Consider the following 23,016-nt stretch of genomic DNA (forward strand, 5'->3'; position numbering starts at 1 on the left):
AAACAGAGAGCAGTATTAACAGAGTATTATAAACAGGGTATTTTAAACAGAGATTATTAACAAAGTATTATAAACATAGTATTATAAACAGAGAATATTATAAACAGAGTATTATCAACAGAGTATTATAAACGGAGAGTATTATAAACAGAGAGCATTATAAACAGAGTATTATTAACAGAGCATTATCAACAGAGTATTATAAACGGAGAGTATTATAAACAGAGAGCATTATAAACAGAGTATTATTAACAGAGTATTATAAACAGAGATTATTATAAACAGAGAGTATTATTAACATAGTATTAAATACGGATAGTATTATACACAGAGTATTATGAACCGAGTATTATAAACAGAGCGTATTATACACCGAGCGTATTATAAACTGAGAGTATTATAAACTGAGAGTAGTATTAACATAGTATTAAATACGGATAGTATTATACACAGAGTATTATGAACCGAGTATTATGAACCGAGTATTATAAACAGAGCGTATTATACACCGAGCGTATTATAAACTGGGAGTATTATAAACTGAGAGTATTATAAACTGAGAGTAGTATTAACATAGTATTAAATACAGATAGTATTATACACAGAGTATTATGAACCGAGTATTATGAACCGAGTATTATAAACAGAGCGTATTATACACCGAGCGTATTATAAACAGAGTATTATAAACTGAGAATATTATAAACAGAGTGAGACATTGTGTCTACTTGCATTGGGTATCATCTTTTATTTATTTTTTCTGTCTCTCCTGATAACACTCTGTTAGAAACTACAGCCTCCCTAGACCTTTAGAATGAGTGCTAACATCACACTAGCGTCGCTAAGGGGGAAACAGCACACAAACAGCACACTTTATTAGCATCAATGCTATCTTGAGAGGAAAAACCAGCAACAGTGTATACTGTATGTTCGGGTGGGTAGAAGGTGGACGACCAATACTGAAGGAGACATACTGTTTACATCTAACTCCCAAGTGATGAGACCAGAGGCAGATCTTGATTCTAATGATGAAGGAATGATTGTCTAATGTGTTAGAGATATTCTGCTTGTCATTTGTTAGTATAATGTGTTACTCCTCTGGCCATCACTAAAATAAAGTCCTGCTTTATGTATTTGCCCTCCTACTCTCTTCCACCTCCTCTTTGGCTCTGGCCTCTCTACTCTCCATCTATTATCATCCGCCTCTTTCCCTCAGTGTGCAGTAGAGGTAAACCTAATGAAGTACCTCAAGATATGTCTGGAGGCCTGGGGTCCCCCTGATTGTTATTCACTAATCTCAAAGCCAAAAAGTGAATCTTGCGCGCGCTGACCAGCAGCAACTCCATTATAGACGCCCAGTGGTCTTCCACTGTATGTATCTGTGTGTGTTTCTGGTTGGCCTTCAGCACTCACTACAGTAACTCTGTGTTTGTAACTCACCTCTTACTATCCACCACTTCACAGATTGGCTCGTTCTTCATGATCAACCTATGTCTGGTGGTCATCGCCACCCAGTTCAGTGAGACCAAGCAGCGCGAGCACCAGCTGATGCAGGAGCAGCGGGCCCAGTGCCTGTCCTCCTCTACCCTGGCCAGCCTGCATGAACCGGGGGACTGCTACGAAGAGCTCTTCCAGCTGGTCTGCCACATGCTGCGCAAGGCCCGCAGGAGGTCTGTAGCCCTGTATAACCAACTGAGAGGAAGGCCTCTGCCACCACCGCCCACTAGAGGGAGAGGAAGAGGAGGAGGAAGAGGAGGAGGGGAAGGAGGAGGGAGTGCGAACGGAGGGGAAAGGCATCACCTGAGGCAGCCACGCCGTAAGTGGGAGGCAGTGGGTGGGAGGACAAGAGAAAGGGTTTTTGTTAAATGTCTAAACTTGAACTTTAACATGATATTTGCCTCTTTCACACTGTTTCGTGCGAGCCAGTGCGATGAGTCTTGTTTAATCTCTCGACTTTCAAACCTCTTTGGCGCTAGCAAACGCTGGCTTACATGGATATAGTGCGACAATGTGAAAGTGTCTATTGATGCTGTTAATGCCATGCTGATTCTCTCACACTCCCTCTCCATCTTTCATTAGAAACTCCCTGTCCTCACCAAAGCAAGCTGGACCCAGTCCACAGCTCCCAACCCCTGGGCAACTCCATCGCCCTGGCCGTCCCTCAAAACACAGAGGACTGCCCTCAGTGCGCTGCGGCACTGTCACTCAGGGAGGGGGCGGGAGCTGTGGGTGACTCGGCCAATGGGGAGGAGGAGGGGGCTGTGGAGGAGACGGACAGGGAGGAGAACCACTTGGAGGAGAAAGCAGAAGAGGGGGAGGGAGTGAAGAAGAAGAGGAGGTCGTGTTTTGGACACTGTAAGGACATGTGGGATGAGATGAGGAAGAAACTTTGGGGCATCGTGGAGAGCAAATACTTCAATAGAGGAATCATGATCGCTATTCTCATCAATACTATCAGCATGGGGATAGAACATCACAACCAGGTAAATATACTATTCTCATCAATACTATCAGCATGAACATCACAACCAGGTAAATATGCTATTCTCATCAATACTATCAGCATGAACATCACAACCAGGTAAATATACTATTCTCATCAATACTATCAGCATGAACATCACAACCAGGTAAATATACTATTCTCATCAATACTATCAGCATGAACATCACAACCAGGTAAATATACTATTCTCATCAATACTATCAACATGAACATCACAACCAGGTAAATATACTATTCTCATCAATACTATCAGCATGAACATCACAACCAGGTAAATATACTATTCTCATCAATACTATCAGCATGAACATCACAACCAGGTAAATATACTATTCTCATCAATACTATCAGCATGAACATCACAACCAGGTAAATATACTATTCTCATCAATACTATCAGCATGAACATCACAACCAGGTAAATATACTATTCTCATCAATACTATCAGCATGAACATCACAACCAGGTAAATATACTATTCTCATCAATACTATCAGCATGAACATCACAACCAGGTAAATATACTATTCTCATCAATACTATCAGCATGAACATCACAACCAGGTAAATATACTATTCTCATCAATACTATCAGCATGAACATCACAACCAGGTAAATATGCTATTCTCATCAATACTATCAGCATGAACATCACAACCAGGTAAATATACTATTCTCATCAATACTATCAGCATGAACATCACAACCAGGTAAATATGCTATTCTCATCAATACTATCAGCATGAACATCACAACCAGGTAAATATACTATTCTCATCAATATTATCAGCATGAACATCACAACCAGGTAAATATACTATTCTCATCAATACTATCAGCATGAACATCACAACCAGGTAAATATACTATTCTCATCAATACTATCAGCATGAACATCACAACCAGGTAAATATACTATTCTCATCAATACTATCAGCATGGGGATAGAACATCACAACCAGGTAAATATACTATTCTCATCAATACTATCAGCATGAACATCACAACCAGGTAAATATACTATTCTCATCAATACTATCAACATGAACATCACAACCAGGTAAATATACTATTCTCATCAATACTATCAGCATGAACATCACAACCAGGTAAATATACTATTCTCATCAATACTATCAGCATGAACATCACAACCAGGTAAATATACTATTCTCATCAATACTATCAGCATGAACATCACAACCAGGTAAATATACTATTCTCATCAATACTATCAGCATGAACATCACAACCAGGTAAATATACTATTCTCATCAATACTATCAGCATGAACATCACAACCAGGTAAATATGCTATTCTCATCAATACTATCAGCATGAACATCACAACCAGGTAAATATACTATTCTCATCAATACTATCAGCATGGGGATAGAACATCACAACCAGGTAAATATACTATTCTCATCAATACTATCAGCATGAACATCACAACCAGGTAAATATACTATTCTCATCAATATTATCAGCATGAACATCACAACCAGGTAAATATACTATTCTCATCAATACTATCAGCATGAACATCACAACCAGGTAAATATACTATTCTCATCAATACTATCAGCATGAACATCACAACCAGGTAAATATACTATTCTCATCAATACTATCAGCATGAACATCACAACCAGGTAAATATACTATTCTCATCAATACTATCAGCATGAACATCACAACCAGGTAAATATACTATTCTCATCAATACTATCAGCATGAACATCACAACCAGGTAAATATACTATTCTCATCAATATTATCAGCATGAACATCACAACCAGGTAAATATACTATTCTCATCAATACTATCAGCATGAACATCACAACCAGGTAAATATACTATTCTCATCAATACTATCAGCATGAACATCACAACCAGGTAAATATACTATTCTCATCAATACTATCAGCATGAACATCACAACCAGGTAAATATACTATTCTCATCAATACTATCAGCATGAACATCACAACCAGGTAAATATACTATTCTCATCAATACTATCAGCATGAACATCACAACCAGGTAAATATACTATTCTCATCAATACTATCAGCATGAACATCACAACCAGGTAAATATACTATTCTCATCAATACTATCAGCATGAACATCACAACCAGGTAAATATACTATTCTCATCAATACTATCAGCATGAACATCACAACCAGGTAAATATACTATTCTCATCAATACTATCAGCATGGGGATAGAACATCACAACCAGGTAAATATACTATTCTCATCAATACTATCAACATGAACATCACAACCAGGTAAATATACTATTCTCATCAATACTATCAGCATGAACATCACAACCAGGTAAATATACTATTCTCATCAATACTATCAACATGAACATCACAACCAGGTAAATATACTATTCTCATCAATACTATCAGCATGAACATCACAACCAGGTAAATATACTATTCTCATCAATACTATCAGCATGAACATCACAACCAGGTAAATCTACTATTCTCATCAATACTATCAGCATGAACATCACAACCAGGTAAATATACTATTCTCATCAATACTATCAGCATGAACATCACAACCAGGTAAATATACTATTCTCATCAATACTATCAGCATGAACATCACAACCAGGTAAATATACTATTCTCATATATACTATCAGCATGAACATCACAACCAGGTAAATATACTATTCTCATCAATACTATCAGCATGAACATCACAACCAGGTAAATATACTATTCTCATCAATACTATCAGCATGAACATCACAACCAGGTAAATATACTATTCTCATCAATACTATCAGCATGAACATCACAACCAGGTAAATATGCTATTCTCATCAATACTATCAGCATGAACATCACAACCAGGTAAATCTACTATTCTCATCAATACTATCAGCATGAACATCACAACCAGGTAAATATACTATTCTCATCAATACTATCAGCATGAACATCACAACCAGGTAAATATGCTATTCTCATCAATACTATCAGCATGAACATCACAACCAGGTAAATATGCTATTCTCATCAATATTATCAGCATGAACATCACAACCAGGTAAATATACTATTCTCATCAATACTATCAGCATGAACATCACAACCAGGTAAATATACTATTCTCATCAATACTATCAGCATGAACATCACAACCAGGTAAATATACTATTCTCATCAATACTATCAGCATGAACATCACAACCAGGTAAATATACTATTCTCATCAATACTATCAGCATGAACATCACAACCAGGTAAATATACTATTCTCATCAATACTATCAGCATGAACATCACAACCAGGTAAATATACTATTCTCATCAATACTATCAGCATGAACATCACAACCAGGTAAATATACTATTCTCATCAATACTATCAGCATGGGGATAGAACATCACAACCAGGTAAATATACTATTCTCATCAATACTATCAACATGAACATCACAACCAGGTAAATATACTATTCTCATCAATACTATCAGCATGAACATCACAACCAGGTAAATATACTATTCTCATCAATACTATCAACATGAACATCACAACCAGGTAAATATACTATTCTCATCAATACTATCAGCATGAACATCACAACCAGGTAAATATACTATTCTCATCAATACTATCAGCATGGGGATAGAACATCACAACCAGGTAAATATACTATTCTCATCAATACTATCAGCATGAACATCACAACCAGGTAAATATACTATTCTCATCAATACTATCAGCATGAACATCACAACCAGGTAAATATACTATTCTCATCAATATTATCAGCATGAACATCACAACCAGGTAAATATACTATTCTCATCAATACTATCAGCATGAACATCACAACCAGGTAAATATACTATTCTCATCAATACTATCAGCATGAACATCACAACCAGGTAAATATACTATTCTCATCAATACTATCAGCATGAACATCACAACCAGGTAAATATACTATTCTCATCAATACTATTAGCATTGAAAACCACAAAAGGTGAACTATAACACAGTCAGGGAGTACAGCACATATATACAATGTGCACAACAACAGTATTGCTCTTCAGTCCCCAAAGCTAACCCAATGACTTTAGCTTAGTGGGCTAACAAGGTCGAGATTTGTCCAATGGATGACAAGTAGTACAAGTCACTAGAAGTCAGATATCAGATGACGAACATGGAGCACTATCAATATGGGAAGTTATTGTTCCATTATACACCCACCACAACGATATCAGTAGAAAACAGCAGGGCAGGTACACCTCAACCTGCTTTTGGTGCTGTCTGGCTGGCTGGCTGGCTGGCTGACTGACTGACTTCTCTCCTGAGAGAGACAGAGGAAGAGAGGAAGGGAGGGAGCTGCCTGTGTGGAAGGGGTGTGGTAGCTTCATGCCAAAATACACCCACCCTGGCTGTTACATAATCATTCCTACCTCCCTCAACCCCTCTTTCTCTATCTCTCTCTCGCTCTCTCCCTCCTGTCTCACACCCCTCCTTTCCCTGCCTCTTTTAGTCTCCCTCCTCCCCTGTCTCTGTCCATCCCTCCCTCTCCCTTCTCCATTCTGTCTCCCTCCCTCCCTCCCTCCCTCCCTCCCTCCCTCCCTCTGTCTTCATCTCTCATCCACCCCCTCACTCCTTGACGACATGCAGAGGAGTCGGTTCTCTCATTTCTGAAGACTCTAAAAATAACAGAGGGATGTGGGGAGAGGAGGAGAGGAGGACAGGAACTCACCGAGAGAGAAGAGGGAGCAGACTCCTGTTACACAGCATTTTCAGCTCTATTCCTGTACGAATTTACACGCACGCACACACCACACACACACACCATACACACCACACACATACACCACACACACACACACACACACACACACACACACACACACACACCAAAAGCATTACACATACCACACAGACACACCACACACACACCACACACATACACCACACACACACACACACACACACACACACACCACACACTCCAACAGCATTACACAATGGTCTCTCTTGGCAGAGGCAGAGGCGGTGTGTGTTCTGCAGTAGATTTGTAAGTGTTGTTCCAGGGGGTTGTGTTCTAGAACTGAAAGTGTATGTGTTTCCCTCTTTGGTAACAGGGCTTACTGAAACTTCATTTGATCAATCCCCTGAGGGAAGGATTACATGACATGTGTTTAGAGCATACAGTGAGGATATGACCTTCACTAGATGTCCTTCGGATTAGTTACTTGTAGTCTTCATTCAGAGTTTCTGTGTATGTGTGTGTGTGTGTGTGTGTCTGTGTGTGACTACATCTCTGACTCATCAGCATTCATCTTTCACATCAATGGTAGCATGACTGAGAGGCTCCCCTATTAGCATGTATATACAGCATGTGTGTGTGTGTGTGTGGGGGGGGGGGGGGGGGGGGTTACGCATTTATATTCAGTAAACATCCAAAGATAAAAACAAGAGAACTACAAAGAGAGATGGATGGAGAAAAGAGAGGGAGAGAGAGGGATGGAGAAAAGAGAGGGAGAGAGAGGGATGGAGAAAAGAGAGGGAGAGAGAGGGATGTGCATGCAGGGAGGTGCAGGTATCTGTGAGGGAGGAAATGAAAGACAGGAAGGAGAGATGAAAGGGTAAACAGGTGAGAGGAGAGGGAGGGAGGGAGGGAGGGAGGGAGGGAGGGAGGGAGGGAGGGAGGGAGGAAGGGAGGGAGGGAGGGAGGGAGGGAGGGAGGGAGATAGAAGGTGATAGGAGGAAGAGGAACATGGAGGGAGATAGAAGGAAGAGGAACGTGGAGGGAGATAGAAGGTGATAGGAGGAAGAGGAACATGGAGGGAGATAGAAGGTGATAGGAGGAAGACGAACAAGGAGGGAGATAGAAGGTGATAGGAGGAAGACGAACATGGGGGAGATAGAAGGTGATAGGAGGAAGACGAACATGGAGGGAGATAGAAGGTGATAGGAGGAAGACGAACATGGAGGGAGATAGAAGGAAGAGGAACGTGGAGGGAGATAGAAGGTGATAGGAGGAAGAGGAACATGGAGGGAGATAGAAGGTGATAGGAGGAAGACGAACATGGAGGGAGATAGAAGCTGATAGGAGGAAGACGAACATGGAGGGAGATAGAAGGAAGAGGAACGTGGAGGGAGATAGAAGGTGATAGGAGGAAGAGGAACATGGAGGGAGATAGAAGGTGATAGGAGGAAGACGAAGATGGAGGGAGATAGAAGGAAGAGGAACGTGGAGGGAGATAGAAGGTGATAGGAGGAAGAGGAACATGGAGGGAGATAGAAGGTGATAGGAGGAAGACGAACATGGAGGGAGATAGGTGATAGGAGGAAGACGAACATGGAGGGAGATAGAAGCTGATAGGAGGAAGACGAACATGGAGGGAGATAGAAGGTGATAGGAGGAAGACGAAGATGGAGGGAGATAGAAGGTGAGAAACATATCAAATAGAAGAGATGTTTTTTTTATTGACCCATCCCCTCTTCAGGGGCAAAATCAACTTTGTTTTATATTTACATTTTTTACAGCTTTTTACATATAGGGAGGGAGGGAGGGGGTGATAGGAGGGAGATAGAAGGTGATAGGAGGAAGAGGAACATGGAGGGAGATAGAAGGAAGAGGAACGTGGAGGGAGATAGAAGGTGATAGGAGGAAGAGGAACATGGAGGGAGATAGAAGGTGATAGGAGGAAGACGAACATGGAGGGAGATAGAAGGTGATAGGAGGAAGACGAACATGGGGGGAGATAGAAGGTGATAGGAGGAAGACGAACATGGAGGGAGATAGAAGGTGAAAGGAGGAAGACGAAGATGGAGGGAGATAGAAGGTGATAGGAGGAAGACGAACATGGGGGAGATAGAAGGTGATAGGAGGAAGACGAACATGGAGGGAGATAGAAGGTGATAGGAGGAACATGAAGGGAGATAGGTGGTAGGAGGAAGACAAACATGGAGGGAGATAGAAGGTGATAGGAGGAAGACGAACATGGGGGGAGATAGAAGGTGATAGGAGGAAGACGAACATGGAGGGAGATAGAAGGTGATAGGAGGAACATGAAGGGAGATAGGTGGTAGGAGGAAGACGAACATGGAGGGAGATAGAAGGTGATAGGAGGAAGACGAACATGGAGGGAGATAGAAGGAAGAGGAACGTGGAGGGAGATAGAAGGTGATAGGAGGAAGACGAACATGGAGGGAGATAGAAGGTGATAGGAGGAACATGAAGGGAGATAGAAGGTGATAGGAGGAAGAGGAACATGGAGGGAGATAGAAGGTGATAGGAGGAAGACGAACATGGAGGGAGATAGAAGGTGATAGGAGGAAGACGAACATGGAGGGAGATAGAAGGTGATAGGAGGAAGACGAACATGGAGGGAGATAGAAGGTGATAGGAGGAACATGAAGGGAGATAGGTGGTAGGAGGAAGACGAACATGGAGGGAGATAGAAGGTGATAGGAGGAAGACGAACATGGAGGGAGATAGAATGCTATAGGAGGAAGAGGAACATGGAGTGAGATAGAAGGTGATAGGAGGAAGACGAACAAGGATGGAGATAGAAGGTGATAGGAGGAAGACGAACATGGGGGGAGATAGAAGGTGATAGGAGGAAGACGAACATGGAGGGAGATAGAAGGTGATAGGAGGAAGAGGAACATGGAGGGAGATAGAAGGTGATAGGAGGAAGACGAACATGGAGGGAGATAGGTGATAGGAGGAAGACGAACATGGAGGGAGATAGAAGCTGATAGGAGGAAGACGAACATGGAGGGAGATAGAAGGTGATAGGAGGAAGACGAAGATGGAGGGAGATAGAAGGAAGAGGAACGTGGAGGGAGATAGAAGGTGATAGGAGGAAGAGGAACATGGAGGGAGATAGAAGGTGATAGGAGGAAGACGAAGATGGAGGGAGATAGAAGGTGATAGGAGAAAGACGAACATGGGGGAGATAGAAGGTGATAGGAGGAAGACGAAGATGGAGGGAGATAGAAGGTGATAGGAGGAAGACGAACATGGGGGAGATAGAAGGTGATAGGAGGAAGACGAACATGGAGGGAGATAGAAGGTGATAGGAGGAAGACGAAGATGGAGGGAGATAGAAGGTGAGAAACATATCAAATAGAAGAGATGTTTTTTTATTGACCCATCCCCTCTTCAGGGGCAAAATCAACTTTGTTTTATATTTACATTTTTTTCAGCTTTTTACATATAAATTGTACTCACATTTCATATACAGTACATGCTACTTTTATACACAGTAATTACACAACAAAAACATTATTATCATACATGAAATAGGTTGAATATTTGCGTAATGAAAACTCCCTTCAGCCCAGCATCCCACATAGTTCTTGCCTTAATTTCTCTCATGAATGATTTGATTTCTCTAAAGAGAAACGGCCCGTTGATCTCACAAAAAAGAAATACATGGAATTCAAGTAATTGAACCTACGTTGGCCAATTAGTTATTTAATAACTCCAAAGATAAGGACATCTGGGTTAATCAGTCAGCACTAGATCTCATCCCCTCCTCTCTTCATCCCCTCATCTCCTCCACCATGCCTGCCAGTGGAGGAGGGGGGCTCTGTTCTTCTCCTCTTGTTTTCTTCTTTCACTGAACTGATCCATGGAGAGATATTGATCATAGGGAGATGGGAGTGTCTGGTATTGAGACAAAGAGTGAGAGGGAGATGGAGGGAGAGAGAGATGGAGAGAGAGAGAGATGGAGAGAGATGGAGGGAGAGAGAGATGGAGGGAGAGAGATGGAGAGAGAGAGATGTAGAGAGAGAGATGGAGGGAGAGAGAGATGGAGAGAGAGAGATGGAGGGAGAGAGAGATGGAGAGAGAGAGAGAGAGAGATGGAGAGAGAGAGATGGAGAGAGAGAGAGATGGAGGGAGAGAGAGATGGAGAGAGAGAGAGATGGAGAGAGAGATGGAGAGAGAGAGAGATGGAGGGAGAGAGAGATGGAGGGAGAGAGAGATGGAGAGAGGGAAGAGAGAAACACAGGATTTAGAGGAGAAGAAGGAGTGTCTTGGCTAGCCTTTATGTCTTCTGTCTTTGATACAAATTGCACTGGTGATCACAGATACAATCTGATCAATATTGTGTGTGTGTGTGTGTGTGTGTGTGTGTGTGTGTGTGTGTGTGTGTGTGTGTGTGTGTGTGTGTGTGTGTGTGTGTGTGTGTGTGTGTGTGTGTGTGTGTGTGTGTGTGTGTGTGTGTCTGTTCATGCACTAATCGCTCTTCGAACCAAGCACAATCTTCCGGACAGAAAATGGCTGCACCCTCCCTCCCCCCCGGTCTCTCTGAAAACAATAACATGACATTTTAGGCCAGTTTCATATTGTCTCTTTTCTCACTTTCATTGGTTAAAGCTACGGCGCCACTGAGCTGGATCTAGCTCACTATATCAAGTTGTGTAGCTTGTTGTGTTGTGTTGCAGTCTATGTGACAGGTTTGTACAGGTGTCTCAGTACTGAACTGTGTTGGTTGTCTGCAGTTTCATATTATTCAATTGTTGAAGGCAGCATTATAATACCAAAATAACCTACCATATCTTGCTGTCTTCATTCCTCCATCTCTTTAAACGTGTTTCTCTCTCTGCGTTCTGTTTCTTTTGAATCTTGTCTCCCCCATCCAGCCGGAGGAGCTGACTAACGTGTTGGAGATCAGTAACATTGTGTTCACCAGTATGTTCACCCTGGAAATGATCCTCAAGCTGACCGCCTTTGGCTTCTTCGCCTACCTGAGGAACCCCTACAACATCTTCGACGGCATCATCGTCATCATCAGGTCGGGGGGCCTTCCCAACATGACCACAGAATGTTACCAGAACGTTACAGGAATGATGTTACAGTTACCATGTCAGAATGTCACAGCTTTGGGATGTCAGTTGGAATGTTAGAATGATGGATAATGTATTGGGCGTTGGGTTGGCATTGGAAGATTCTGACAGCTGAATGTTCCCGATGGTTTCAGTTGGGATCAGAGGGGAAATTAGGAAACCTTGCTGTCAGAATTTGTGTCTTCTATTTTCTTCTCTTCCTTTCTCTGCCTGTCTCACTCATCTTTTCTCCTCTCCCCTTTCTCCTCACTCCTCACTCATCTTTTCTCTCCTCCCCTTTCTCCTCACTCCTCACTCATCTTTTCTCTCCTCCCCTTTCTCCTCACTCCTCACTCATCTTTTCTCCTCTCCCCTTTCTCCTCACTCCTCACTCATCTTTTCTCTCCTCCCCTTTCTCCTCACTCCTCACTCATCTTTTCTCTCCTCCCCTTTCTCCTCACTCCTCACTCATCTTTTCTCTCCTCCCCTTTCTCCTCACTCCTCACTCATCTTTTCTCCTCTCCCCTTTCTCCTCACTCCTCACTCATCTTTTCTCTCCTCCCCTCTCCCCTTTCTCCTCACTCCTCACTCATCTTTTCTCTCCTCCCCTTTCTCCTCACTCATCTTTTCTCCTCTCCCCTTTATCCTCCTCACTCATCTTTTCTCCTCTCCCCTTTCTCCTCACTCCTCACTCATCTTTTCTCCTCTCCCCTTTCTCCTCACTCCTCACTCATCTTTTCTCCTCTCCCCTTTCTCCTCACTCCTCACTCATCTTTTCTCCTCTCCCCTTTCTCCTCACTCCTCACCCATCTTTTCTCCTCTCCCCTTTCTCCTCACTCCTCACTCATCTTTACTCCTCTCTCCGGTCTCCTCTCTCTTCTCTCCTCTCTCCTGTCTCCTCTCCCCTCTCTCCTGTCTCCTCACTCCTCTCTCCTGTCTCCTCTCTCCTCACTCCTCTCTCCTCACACCTCACTCCTCTCTCCAAACTACTATCTCCTCCACTCCTCACTCCTCTCTCCTTTCTCCTCTCTCCTCTCTCCTCTCTCCTCTCTCCTCTCTCCTCTTTCTTGTCTCCTCACTCCTCTCTCCTGTCTGCTGTCTCCTCTCTCCTCACTCCTCACTCCTCACTCCTCTCTCCTCACTCCTCTCTCCTCACACCTCACTCCTCTCTCCAAACTACTATCTCCTCTCTCCTCTCTCCTTTCTCCTCTCATCTCTCCTCACTCCTCACTTCTCTCTCCTCTCTCCTCCCCTGTTCTCTCTTTCTGCATCCATCTGTTTCATCCCTCAATCCATCTCTCCCTCTCCTCTCCAGTGTGTGTGAGATCATAGGTCAGTCTGATGGAGGTCTGTCTGTCCTGAGGACCTTCAGACTATTGAGGGTGATCAAGCTGGTGCGCTTCATGCCAGCGCTACGCAGACAGCTGGTGGTGCTGATGAAGACCATGGACAACGTGGCCACCTTCTGCATGCTCCTCATGCTTTTCATATTCATCTTCAGGTATAGGCATTTGTGTGTCTGTCTCCTCTCTCTGTCTGTCTCCTCTATTTGTCTGTCTCCTCTCTCTGTCTGTCCCCTCCCCCTGTCTGTCTCCTCTCTCTGTCTGTCTCCTCTCTCTGTCTGTCTCCTCCCCCTGTCTGTCTCCTCCCCTGTCTGTCTCCTCCCCCTGTCTGCTCCTCTCTCTGTCTATCTCCTCTCTGTGATGTCTCCTATCTCTGTTTGCTCCTCTCTCTGTCTGTCCCCTTTCCTGTCTGCTCCTCTCTCTGTCTGTCCCCTCCCCCTGTCTGTCTCCTCCCCCTGTCTGTCTCCTCTCTCTGTCTGCTCCTCTCTCTGTCTGTCCCCTCCCCCTGTCTGTCTCCTCTCTCTGTCTGTCCCCTCTCTCTGTCTGTCTCCTCCCCCTGTCTGTCCCCTCACCCTGTCTGTCTCCTCTCTCTGTCTGTCCCCTCCCCCTGTCTGTCTCCTCCCCCTGTCTATCTCCTCTCTCTGTTTGTCTCCTCTCTCTGTCTGTCTCCTCTCCCTGTCTGCTCCTCTCTCTGTCTGTCCCCTCCCCCTGTCTTTCTCCTCTCTATGTCTGTCCCCTCCCCCTGTCTGACCCCTCCCCCTGGCTGAATCCTCCCCCTGTCTGTCTCCTCTCTCTGTCTGTCCCCTCCCCCTGTCTGTCTCCTCTCTCTGTCTCTCCCCTCCCCCGTCTGTCTCCTCTCTCTGTCTGTCTCCTCTCTCTGTCTGTGTGTGTGTGTTGTCTGTGAGGCTAGTCCCCTCTCTCTGTCTGTGTGTGTGTTGTCTGTGCGTGTAGTAATGTAGAGGCTAGTCCCCTCTCTCTGTCTGTGTGTGTGTTGTCTGTGAGGCTAGTCCCCTCTCTCTGTCTGTGTGTGTGTTGTCTGTGAGGCTAGTCCCCTCCCTCTGTCTGTGTGTGTGTTGTCTGTGAGGCTAGTCCCCTCCCTCTGTCTGTGTGTGTGTTGTCTGTGAGGCTAGTCCCCTCCCTCTGTCTGTGTGTGTGTTGTCTGTGAGGCTAGTCCCCTCCCTCTGTCTGTGTATATGTTGTCTGTGAGGCTAGTCCCCTCTCTCTGTCTGTGTGTGTGTGTTGTCTGTGAGGCTAGTCCCCTCTCTCTGTCTGTGTGTGTGTGTTGTCTGTGAGGCTAGTCCCCTCTCTCTGTCTGTGTGTGTGTTGTCTGTGAGGCTAGTCCCCTCTCTCTGTCTGTGTGTGTGTGTTGTCTGTGAGGCTAGTCCCCTCTCTCTGTCTGTGTGTGTGTTGTCTGTGAGGCTAGTCCCCTCTCTCTGTCTGTGTGTGTGTGTTGTCTGTGAGGCTAGTCCCCTCTCTCTGTCTGTGTGTGTGTGTTGTCTGTGAGGCTAGTCCCCACTCTCTGTCTGTGTGTGTGTTGTCTGTGAGGCTAGTCCCCTCTCTCTGTCTGTGTGTGTGTGTTGTCTGTGAGGCTAGTCCCCTCTCTCTGTCTGTGTGTGTGTTGTCTGTGAGGCTAGTCCCCTCTCTCTGTCTGTGTGTGTGTTGTCTGTGAGGCTAGTCCCCTCTCTCTGTCTGTGTGTGTGTGTTGTCTGTGAGGCTAGTCCCCTCTCTCTGTCTGTCTGTGTGTTGTCTGTGAGGCTAGTCCCCTCTCTCTGTCTGTGTGTGTGTTGTCTGTGAGGCTAGTCCCCTCTCTCTGTCTGTGTGTGTGTGTTGTCTGTGAGGCTAGTACCCTCCAGCTTCAGAAGAGCAATGGCCTCCTTGTTTGAGTGACAGGACTATAAGCAGTAGAGTGTGATTGATGGAGAGGAGAGCAATAACAGAGAGCGTTCCCCTGGTGTTCATCGAGACACGAGTACAAACACACACACACACACACACACACACACACACACACACGCTGCAGCACTGCAATCTCACATAAGTGCACTGAGCAGATGGTAGCGGGCTAGCGATGGAGTGAGCTAACAGACTCCCACAACCTATCTATCTTCCCACTGTAGCTGCTTGGGATTTGTGAATGTTATTGATCCCTGCTGCCGCTCCTGAAGGCACTATGGGTATTGTATCCACTCTGGTGTGTTACAGTGTTCCATTCACAACCCTTCCCTTGTCACTGGTTAGAAGAAGCTCTGAGGCGCTACTTCTCCATGTAGGAAGTGTATGTTTTCAAAACCAGAAGCCCCAAATACACAGCTCACTGCTTTCCTAAAGTGCTGACTTTTCAGTGTGTGTGTGTGTGTGTGTGTGTGTGTGTGTGTGTGTGTGTGTGTGTGTGTGTGTGTGTGTGTGTGTGTGTGTGTGTGTGTGTGTGTGTCTGTATGTCTGTGTGTTAGGCGTATCGTGCTGCAACTAATGTATGTTACTGTTTATAGTTGACATATCTCTGTCCTATTCCAGCATCCTGGGGATGCATATCTTTGGCTGTAAGTTCAGTCTGAAGACAGAGACTGGAGACACTGTTCCTGACAGGAAGAACTTTGACTCTCTACTGTGGGCCATTGTCACTGTGTTTCAGGTATAGAACACACACAAACACACACATATGCAAATGCATAGAAAGTGCACGCACGCACGCACACACAAACACACACACACACACTGGCAGAAACACGCACACAGGCAGAAACACAAACACACACACACACACATTTAGTTGCATTCACATGCAACTCAATGTGGTTTCCTGGACATTTCAAAAGGGGTACCACAAAGATATATTTCAGGCCCTGTTCAGTTAATTTATGTGAATGGCAAAGCTGTATAAGCTGTATAACTTCATCTATATGCTGTATTCCCCAGATTCTGACTCAGGAAGACTGGAACATGGTGCTGTATAATGGAATGGCCTCCACCTCTCCCTGTGCTGCTCTCTACTTTGTGGCTCTAATGACCTTTGGCAACTACGTCCTCTTCAACCTGCTGGTGGCCATCTTGGTAGAGGGCTTTCAGGCTGAGGTCAGACCACATATTTTGCAACTTTTACTAGTCCTCCATTGTTGGTGAATTTCCACTCACAGGCTCCAGTTAAACTGTCTGTCAGAGATACATGAATCATTAATGAGACAGGCAAGGGTGGTCTCAGTCTCTAGGATGTGGTAACCTGTTCTGATTGGATAGAGCTCTTAGCTAAAGAGCAGATTGGGCACTTAAGAAACTGACTCTGACTGCCTGGATATGTAGGTTTTAGTAAATCAAGGCTGGGATAAAACTTTAAAAGTCACTTAGCTGGCCTACCTCTCGGATACTTTCAGAATGAGGCCAGGTAAGATTGACGTTTTCTATTTAAATATGCCTGTGGCTGTTGTCATAGTTCTAATTGCTCTTTCTTTCACTACTTCCCTCCACCCCTCTCTCCCTCTATCCCTCTTTCTCTCTCCCTCTCTCTCTCTCTCTCTCTCCCTCTCTCTCTCTCTCTCTCTCTCTCTCTCTCTCTCCCTCTCTCTCTCTCCCTCTCTCTCTCTCTCCCTCTCTCTCTCTCTCCCTCTCTCTCTCTATCCCTCTCTCTCCCTCTCCCTCTCTCTCTCTCTCCCTCTCTCCCTCTCTCTCTCTCTCCCTCTCTCTCTCTCTCCCTCTCTCCTCCGGAGACAGGGGGATGCCAACCGGTCGTACTCCGAAGACGACAGGTCCTCATGTAACTTTGACGAGAACTCTGACAAGCTGAAGGACTCTCTTCATCTCTCTGGTATGGCTCAGAGGCATAAAACTATACTGTAGAAACTGTAGAAACACTACCTTGTAAAGCAGCAATGGCTGAACAGGTTCACTGGGAGAGGTTAGTTGTACAGCAACCACTACAAGGTAGATTTCATTGAGTCAGGGAAGCCGCAGAATTCACCAAGGGGACAGTTCACCCAGTCTATAAATGCCATTGCTAATGTCAAACCTCCCTTTTTAAAAGATGTATGAATGATTTTGAATAGATGTACTGTATGAATCGTAAAGAGTAACAGTAAACCAGTCACTGATGCTAGAATGCTTTGGCCTGCTCCCAGATACATTTGTGCAGTTTTGCTAAATCCTACAGTCATGTTTGCCATGACAATGGCCATTGTTAGGAAGGCAGCACAAACAGATGGGACCAGGCTAGGAATGTTTCCCAGATCAAGCCTGGTCTCTCTGAAGTGGACGTGGCAGAAATGTTCAATAATATATGTGTTACAACAGAACTTCTCCCACTCTCTTCTCCTCCCTACGGACATACACCAACTAAACTTATCTTACTGTACAACCTTACAGTGCACTCCATGAGCTAGTCAGACCAGGTTAGGTTGAGAATCTTCTGAGTCAGTCTATGTTTTTTTCTTTTATCTTCCAAGATGTGCTTTGCAGTTCCATGCTGACTCTTTCTATCTGATTCTCTCTCTCTCGCTCTCGCTCTCTCACTCCATCTATCCCTCCAATCTCTCTCTCTCTCTCTCTCTCTTCCTCCCCTCTCCTTCTCCTCATCCCCTTCCTCTCTCTCTCCCAGACCCTAAGATCTGCACCCTAACCCCCAACGGTCACCTGGACTTGTCCCCAACGCCCACGGGTCTGTACACGGCCGACAGGCTCACTTTCGCTCTGGGCTCACGCAAAAACAGTGTCATCTCTCTGGGCAGGGCTAACCTGGAGGGCAGGGCTAACCTGGAGGGCAGGGCTCTGGTGAGTGGTGGGAGGAAGGAGGGAGGGAGGAGACTGGAGAGAGGAGGAAATAGGAAAGAGGGAGGGAGGTACAATGGGAAGGAGAACTGGTTTGTAACGGACTGGGTCGGAACAAGATGTGTCTTGCTATAGTTGCAATCAATTCAGGAAATGACTTCAAATTGCCCATTTAAAAAGAAATTGCCCATCATTGAAATGTATTTTTTCTTCAGTTCTTTATTTGATCCCTCTGCAGTCACTGCAAATGGCTGGGTTGGCCTAATGGTTTCTCTCTCCCTCTCACTCTCCCTCGATCTCTCTCCTTCTTCCTCTTTGTCTCTCTTCCTCTCCCTCTTTGTCCCTCTCCCTTTCCATATTTATCTCCCTCTCCCTCTCCCTCTATGTATTTCTCTCCCTCTCCATCTGTCTCTCTCCCTCTCCCTCTCATCTGTCTCTCTTCCTCTCCCTCTCCATCTGTCTCTCTCCCTCTCCCTCTCCCTCTATGTATTTATCTCCCTCTCCATCTGTATCTCTCCCTCTCCCTCTCATCTGTCTCTCTTCCTCTCCTTCTCCATCTGTCTCTCTCCCTCTCCCTCTCCCTCTATGTATTTCTCTCCCTCTCCATCTGTCTCTCTTCCTCTCCCTCTCCATCTGTCTCTCTCCCTCTCCATCTGTCTCTCTTCCTCTCCCTCTCCATCTGTCTCTCTTCCTCTCCCTCTCCCTCTCCCTCTATGTATTTCTCTCCCTCTCCATCTGTCTCTCTCCCTCTCCCTCTCATCTGTCTCTCTTCCTCTCCCTCTCCATCTGTCTCTCTCCCTCTCCCTCTCCCTCTATGTATTTCTCTCCCTCTCCATCTGTCTCTCTCCCTCTCCCTCTCCATCTGTCTCTCTCCCTCTCCCTCTCCATCTGTCTCTCTTCCTCTCCCTCTCCATCTGTCTCTCTTCCTCTCCCTCTCCATCTGTCTATCTCCCTCTCCCTCTCCATCTGTCTCTCTCCCTCTCCCTCTCCATCTGTCTCTCTTCCTCTCTCTCTCCATCTGTCTCTCTCCCTCTCCCTCTCCGTCTGTCTCTCTTCCTCTCCCTCTATGTATTTCTCTCCCTCTCCCTCCCTCTTTCTCCCTCTCCCTCTCTGTCTGTCTCTTTCTCTCCCTCTCCGTCTGTCTCTCCCTCTTTGTCTCCCTCTCTCTCCCCCAGTGTCGGGGGAGCAGCTCCCTGTACCACAACTGGGGCCGTCCTGCCTCCCAGACCCAGGCAATGTGGGGCCGGCGGTCCAGCTGGAACAGCCTGGGTCGCCCCTCCCAAGCCTTGGGCCTGGGATTGGGGGTAGGAGGAGGGGGTAGCCTGCGCTCCCGCAGCCCCCACGCCACCCACCCGGCCGAGCAGGAGTCCCTCCTCTCCCCCCCTCACCCTCCTCCGCACCTCACCCACCCTCCTCCCCTCCTGGCCCTAAACTTTGTCCCGCGGCGGGACCGCCGGGCGCTGTCCTTGGAGCTGCCGGAGCTCCTCCAGGTCCCGGGGACCCCCCTGGCATCAATGCTGCCTTACCCCAGGAAGAAGAGCTTCTCCAGTGGGTTGGTTGGTGGAGGGACTGGGGGGGAGCACCAGGACTGCAATGGGAAGGCCCCATCAGCCCAGCTCCAGCTTCAACTTCAGCTACCGCCACATCCACATCCACATCCACATCCACAGCTACTGACAGAGGTGTTCCCTCAGGTCAACACACGCAAGGACAGAGAGGACCTGGACGATGACATCGACTATGTGAGTTTGTGTTGGGGGTGAGGGGGAGGTCTGCGGGGTGAGGTAGATGTGTGTGGATGAGGATGGGTGAGAGATTTGGTGAGGGGAAGGTGTGGGGGTGAGGATGGGTGAGGTGAGATGTGTTTGGATGAGGATGAGTGAGAGGTTGGGTGAGGTGTGGGGATGAGGTTGGGTTAGAGGGTGGGTGAGGGGAGGTGAGGAGTGAGCTTGGGTGAGAGGGTGGGTGAGGGGGTGGTGTGGGGATGAGTTTGGGTGAGAGGGTGGGTGGGGGGGTGGTGTGGGGGTGAGGTTGGGTGAGAGGGTGGGTGAGGTGTGGGGTGAGGTTGGATGAGAGGGTGGGTGAGGGGGAGGTGTGGAGTGAGGTTGGGTGAGGTGTGGGGTGAGGGTGGGTGAGGGGGAGGTGTGGGGTGAGGTTGGGTGAGGTGTGGGGTGAGGGTCGGTGAGGGGGAGGTGTGGGGTGAGGTTGGGTAAGGAGGAGGTGTGGGGGTGAGGTTGGGTGAGAGTGTGGGTGAGGGGGAGGTGTGGGTTGAGGTTGGGTGAGAGGGTGGGTGAGGGGGAGTGTGGTGAGGAGTGTGGTGAGGAGTAAGGGAGGAGTGTGGTGAGGAGTGTGAGGAGGAGTAAGGGAGGAGTGTGGTGAGGAGGAGTGTGGTGAGGAGTGTGGTGAGGAGTGTGTTGAGGAGTGTGGTGAGGAGTGTGGTGGGGAGTGTAGTGAGGAGTAAGGGAGGAGTGTGGTGAGGAGGAGTGTGGTGAGGAGTAAGGGAGGAGTGTGGTGAGGAGTGTGGTGAGGAGTGTGGTGATGAGTGTGGTGAGGAGTGTGAGGAGGAGTGTGGTGAGGAGTGTGGTGAGGAGTAAGGGAGGAGTGTGGTGAGGAGTGTGTTGAGGAGTGTGGTGAGGAGTAAGGGAGGAGTGTGGTGAGGAGTGTGAGGAGGAGTGTGGTGAGGAGTGTGAGGAGGAGTGTGGTGAGGAGTGTGGTGAGGAGTGTGGTGAGGAGTGTGGTGAGGAGTGTGAGGAGGAGTGTGGTGAGGAGTGTGGTGAGGAGTGTGAGGAGGAGTGTGGTGAGGAGTGTGGTGAGGAGTGTGGTGAGGAGGGTGGTGAGGAGTATGATGAGGAGTAAGGGAGGAGGATCTGAATGATGAGATTAAAGTGCCTTGGTTGTGATGATGAACAATGATAAAGTCCTATTCACTTTAAAAACACCCTGGAACGTCCACAGTCCCAGTGACATCCTGTCGTCTTGGTAAAGACAGATACTGTAGATAGGAGAGAAGGAACTGTTGTTGTACCAGTGTTATTCATGACCAGCAGCACAAGGCAGCTTATAGTAGAATAAACACACTGTGTATAGCAGTTTATAAAATAAATATCCGGAAATACATTCTCCAGTAGATTCCCTGTTATGTCTCTCCCCTGGGATTCTATTGTTTCAACAGTAAACAATCCCATACATACAGGGCTGAACCAGGGACAATTAATAATGCTAGTTACACAAAATGGCACCCTATTCCCTATGTAGTGCACTACTCTGACCAGGGCATATGGTGCCCTATATAGGGATTGGGGTTCCATTTGGGACCCAGTCACTGAGTAGAGCAGACCAATGGGGATGCTGGATATTATGCTTCTAGGTGTTGATAAAGCAAAGTGTCCTCTCTTGTAAACAATTAAGACAGAAGATTCATCTTTTCTCTTGGGAGGTGGAATAATCGGAATGATCTTATTGTATTATACAGTATAGCCGTTTCTCTTTGTCTAGAACCAGTGTGTTTATGTGTACTGAATTCACTCACCAAACTGTGTGTGTATGTGTGCGTATGTGCGTGCGTGCCTGCCTCCCTGCCTGCCTGCCTGCGTTCACACGTGCATGTGTGTGTATTCTGACTGTGTGTGTATTCTGACGTTGTGTGTGTGTGTGTGCTGTGTCCCTCCTTCAGAGTCTGTGTTTCCGTATCCAGAAGATGATGGAGGTGTACAGGCCAGAGTGGTGTGAGACCAGAGAGGACTGGTCTGTCTTCCTCTTCTCTCCTCAGAACAGGTCTGTCTGTCTGTCAACCCCTGTTTTCACTCATTCACTCTTTCATTTCATTTCCTGCTCAGCACTAACACCCCTGATACAGCAATTCAAGGCTTTGGTGTTCCGTTCATAAATTTTTGAATCCGATGCATTTGTGCTAGGCTAGAACGAAAGCCTGCACAGCCTGTGGATCCCCACTCCCCGAGAGAAGAATTGCCGAGCACCACCTGCCTCATTAGTGTATGGATCCCTGTCCATGAGGTAGCAAAGGGAGGCTTCCCATTGTGATCCTCTATCTGTTGGTCAACAATAAATCCACCTCAGGGCTCAGAGATGGAGCTCAGGCTGGAAGGCATTGCAACAGTGTTCTGTTAGCTGTGGAGGTACACGGTATATACAAACGTCTGTGGACACCTCTTCAAATGAGTGGATTCAGGCTGTTTCAGCCACACTAGTGGCTGACAGGTGTATAAAATCAAGCACACGGCCATGCAATCTGGCCTTACTGAATAGCTCAGTGACTTTCAAGGTGGTACCGTCAGAGGATGCCACCTTTCCAACAAGTCCGTTTATCAAATTTCTGCCCTGCTAGAGCTGCCCTGGTTAACTTTCAGTGATGTTATTGTGAAGTGGAAACAGCTAGGAGCAACAACGGCTCAGCATTGAAGACGTAGGCCACACAAGCTCACAGAACGGGACCTGAAGCGCGTAAAATCATCTGTCCTCATTTGCAACACTGCCTCTGGAAGCAACGTCAGCACAATAACTGTTTGTCGAGAGCTTCCATGGCCGAGCAGCCGCACACAA

General features: G+C 46.3%; 1 protein-coding gene across 2 annotated transcripts in view; it reads left to right on the plus strand.

Annotated features, from left to right (window-relative positions):
- Positions 1–23,016, plus strand: part of LOC110539012 (voltage-dependent T-type calcium channel subunit alpha-1I-like) — a 139,043-nt gene that overhangs the window by 55,555 nt on the left and 60,472 nt on the right. For both annotated transcript variants that reach the window (XM_036941471.1, XM_036941470.1), the window contains exons 7-16: positions 1,465–1,816; positions 2,080–2,483; positions 12,176–12,327; positions 13,674–13,859; positions 16,216–16,333; positions 16,618–16,773; positions 17,407–17,500; positions 18,287–18,459; positions 19,632–20,198; positions 22,130–22,230. In XM_036941471.1, the coding sequence (XP_036797366.1) occupies positions 1,465–1,816; positions 2,080–2,483; positions 12,176–12,327; positions 13,674–13,859; positions 16,216–16,333; positions 16,618–16,773; positions 17,407–17,500; positions 18,287–18,459; positions 19,632–20,198; positions 22,130–22,230 (2,303 nt within the window). The remainder of the gene's footprint in view (positions 1–1,464; positions 1,817–2,079; positions 2,484–12,175; positions 12,328–13,673; positions 13,860–16,215; positions 16,334–16,617; positions 16,774–17,406; positions 17,501–18,286; positions 18,460–19,631; positions 20,199–22,129; positions 22,231–23,016) is intronic.

Source organism: Oncorhynchus mykiss, chromosome 13, assembly GCF_013265735.2.
Source record: "Oncorhynchus mykiss isolate Arlee chromosome 13, USDA_OmykA_1.1, whole genome shotgun sequence".
In the NCBI taxonomy this organism is placed as follows: Eukaryota; Metazoa; Chordata; class Actinopteri; order Salmoniformes; family Salmonidae; genus Oncorhynchus; species Oncorhynchus mykiss.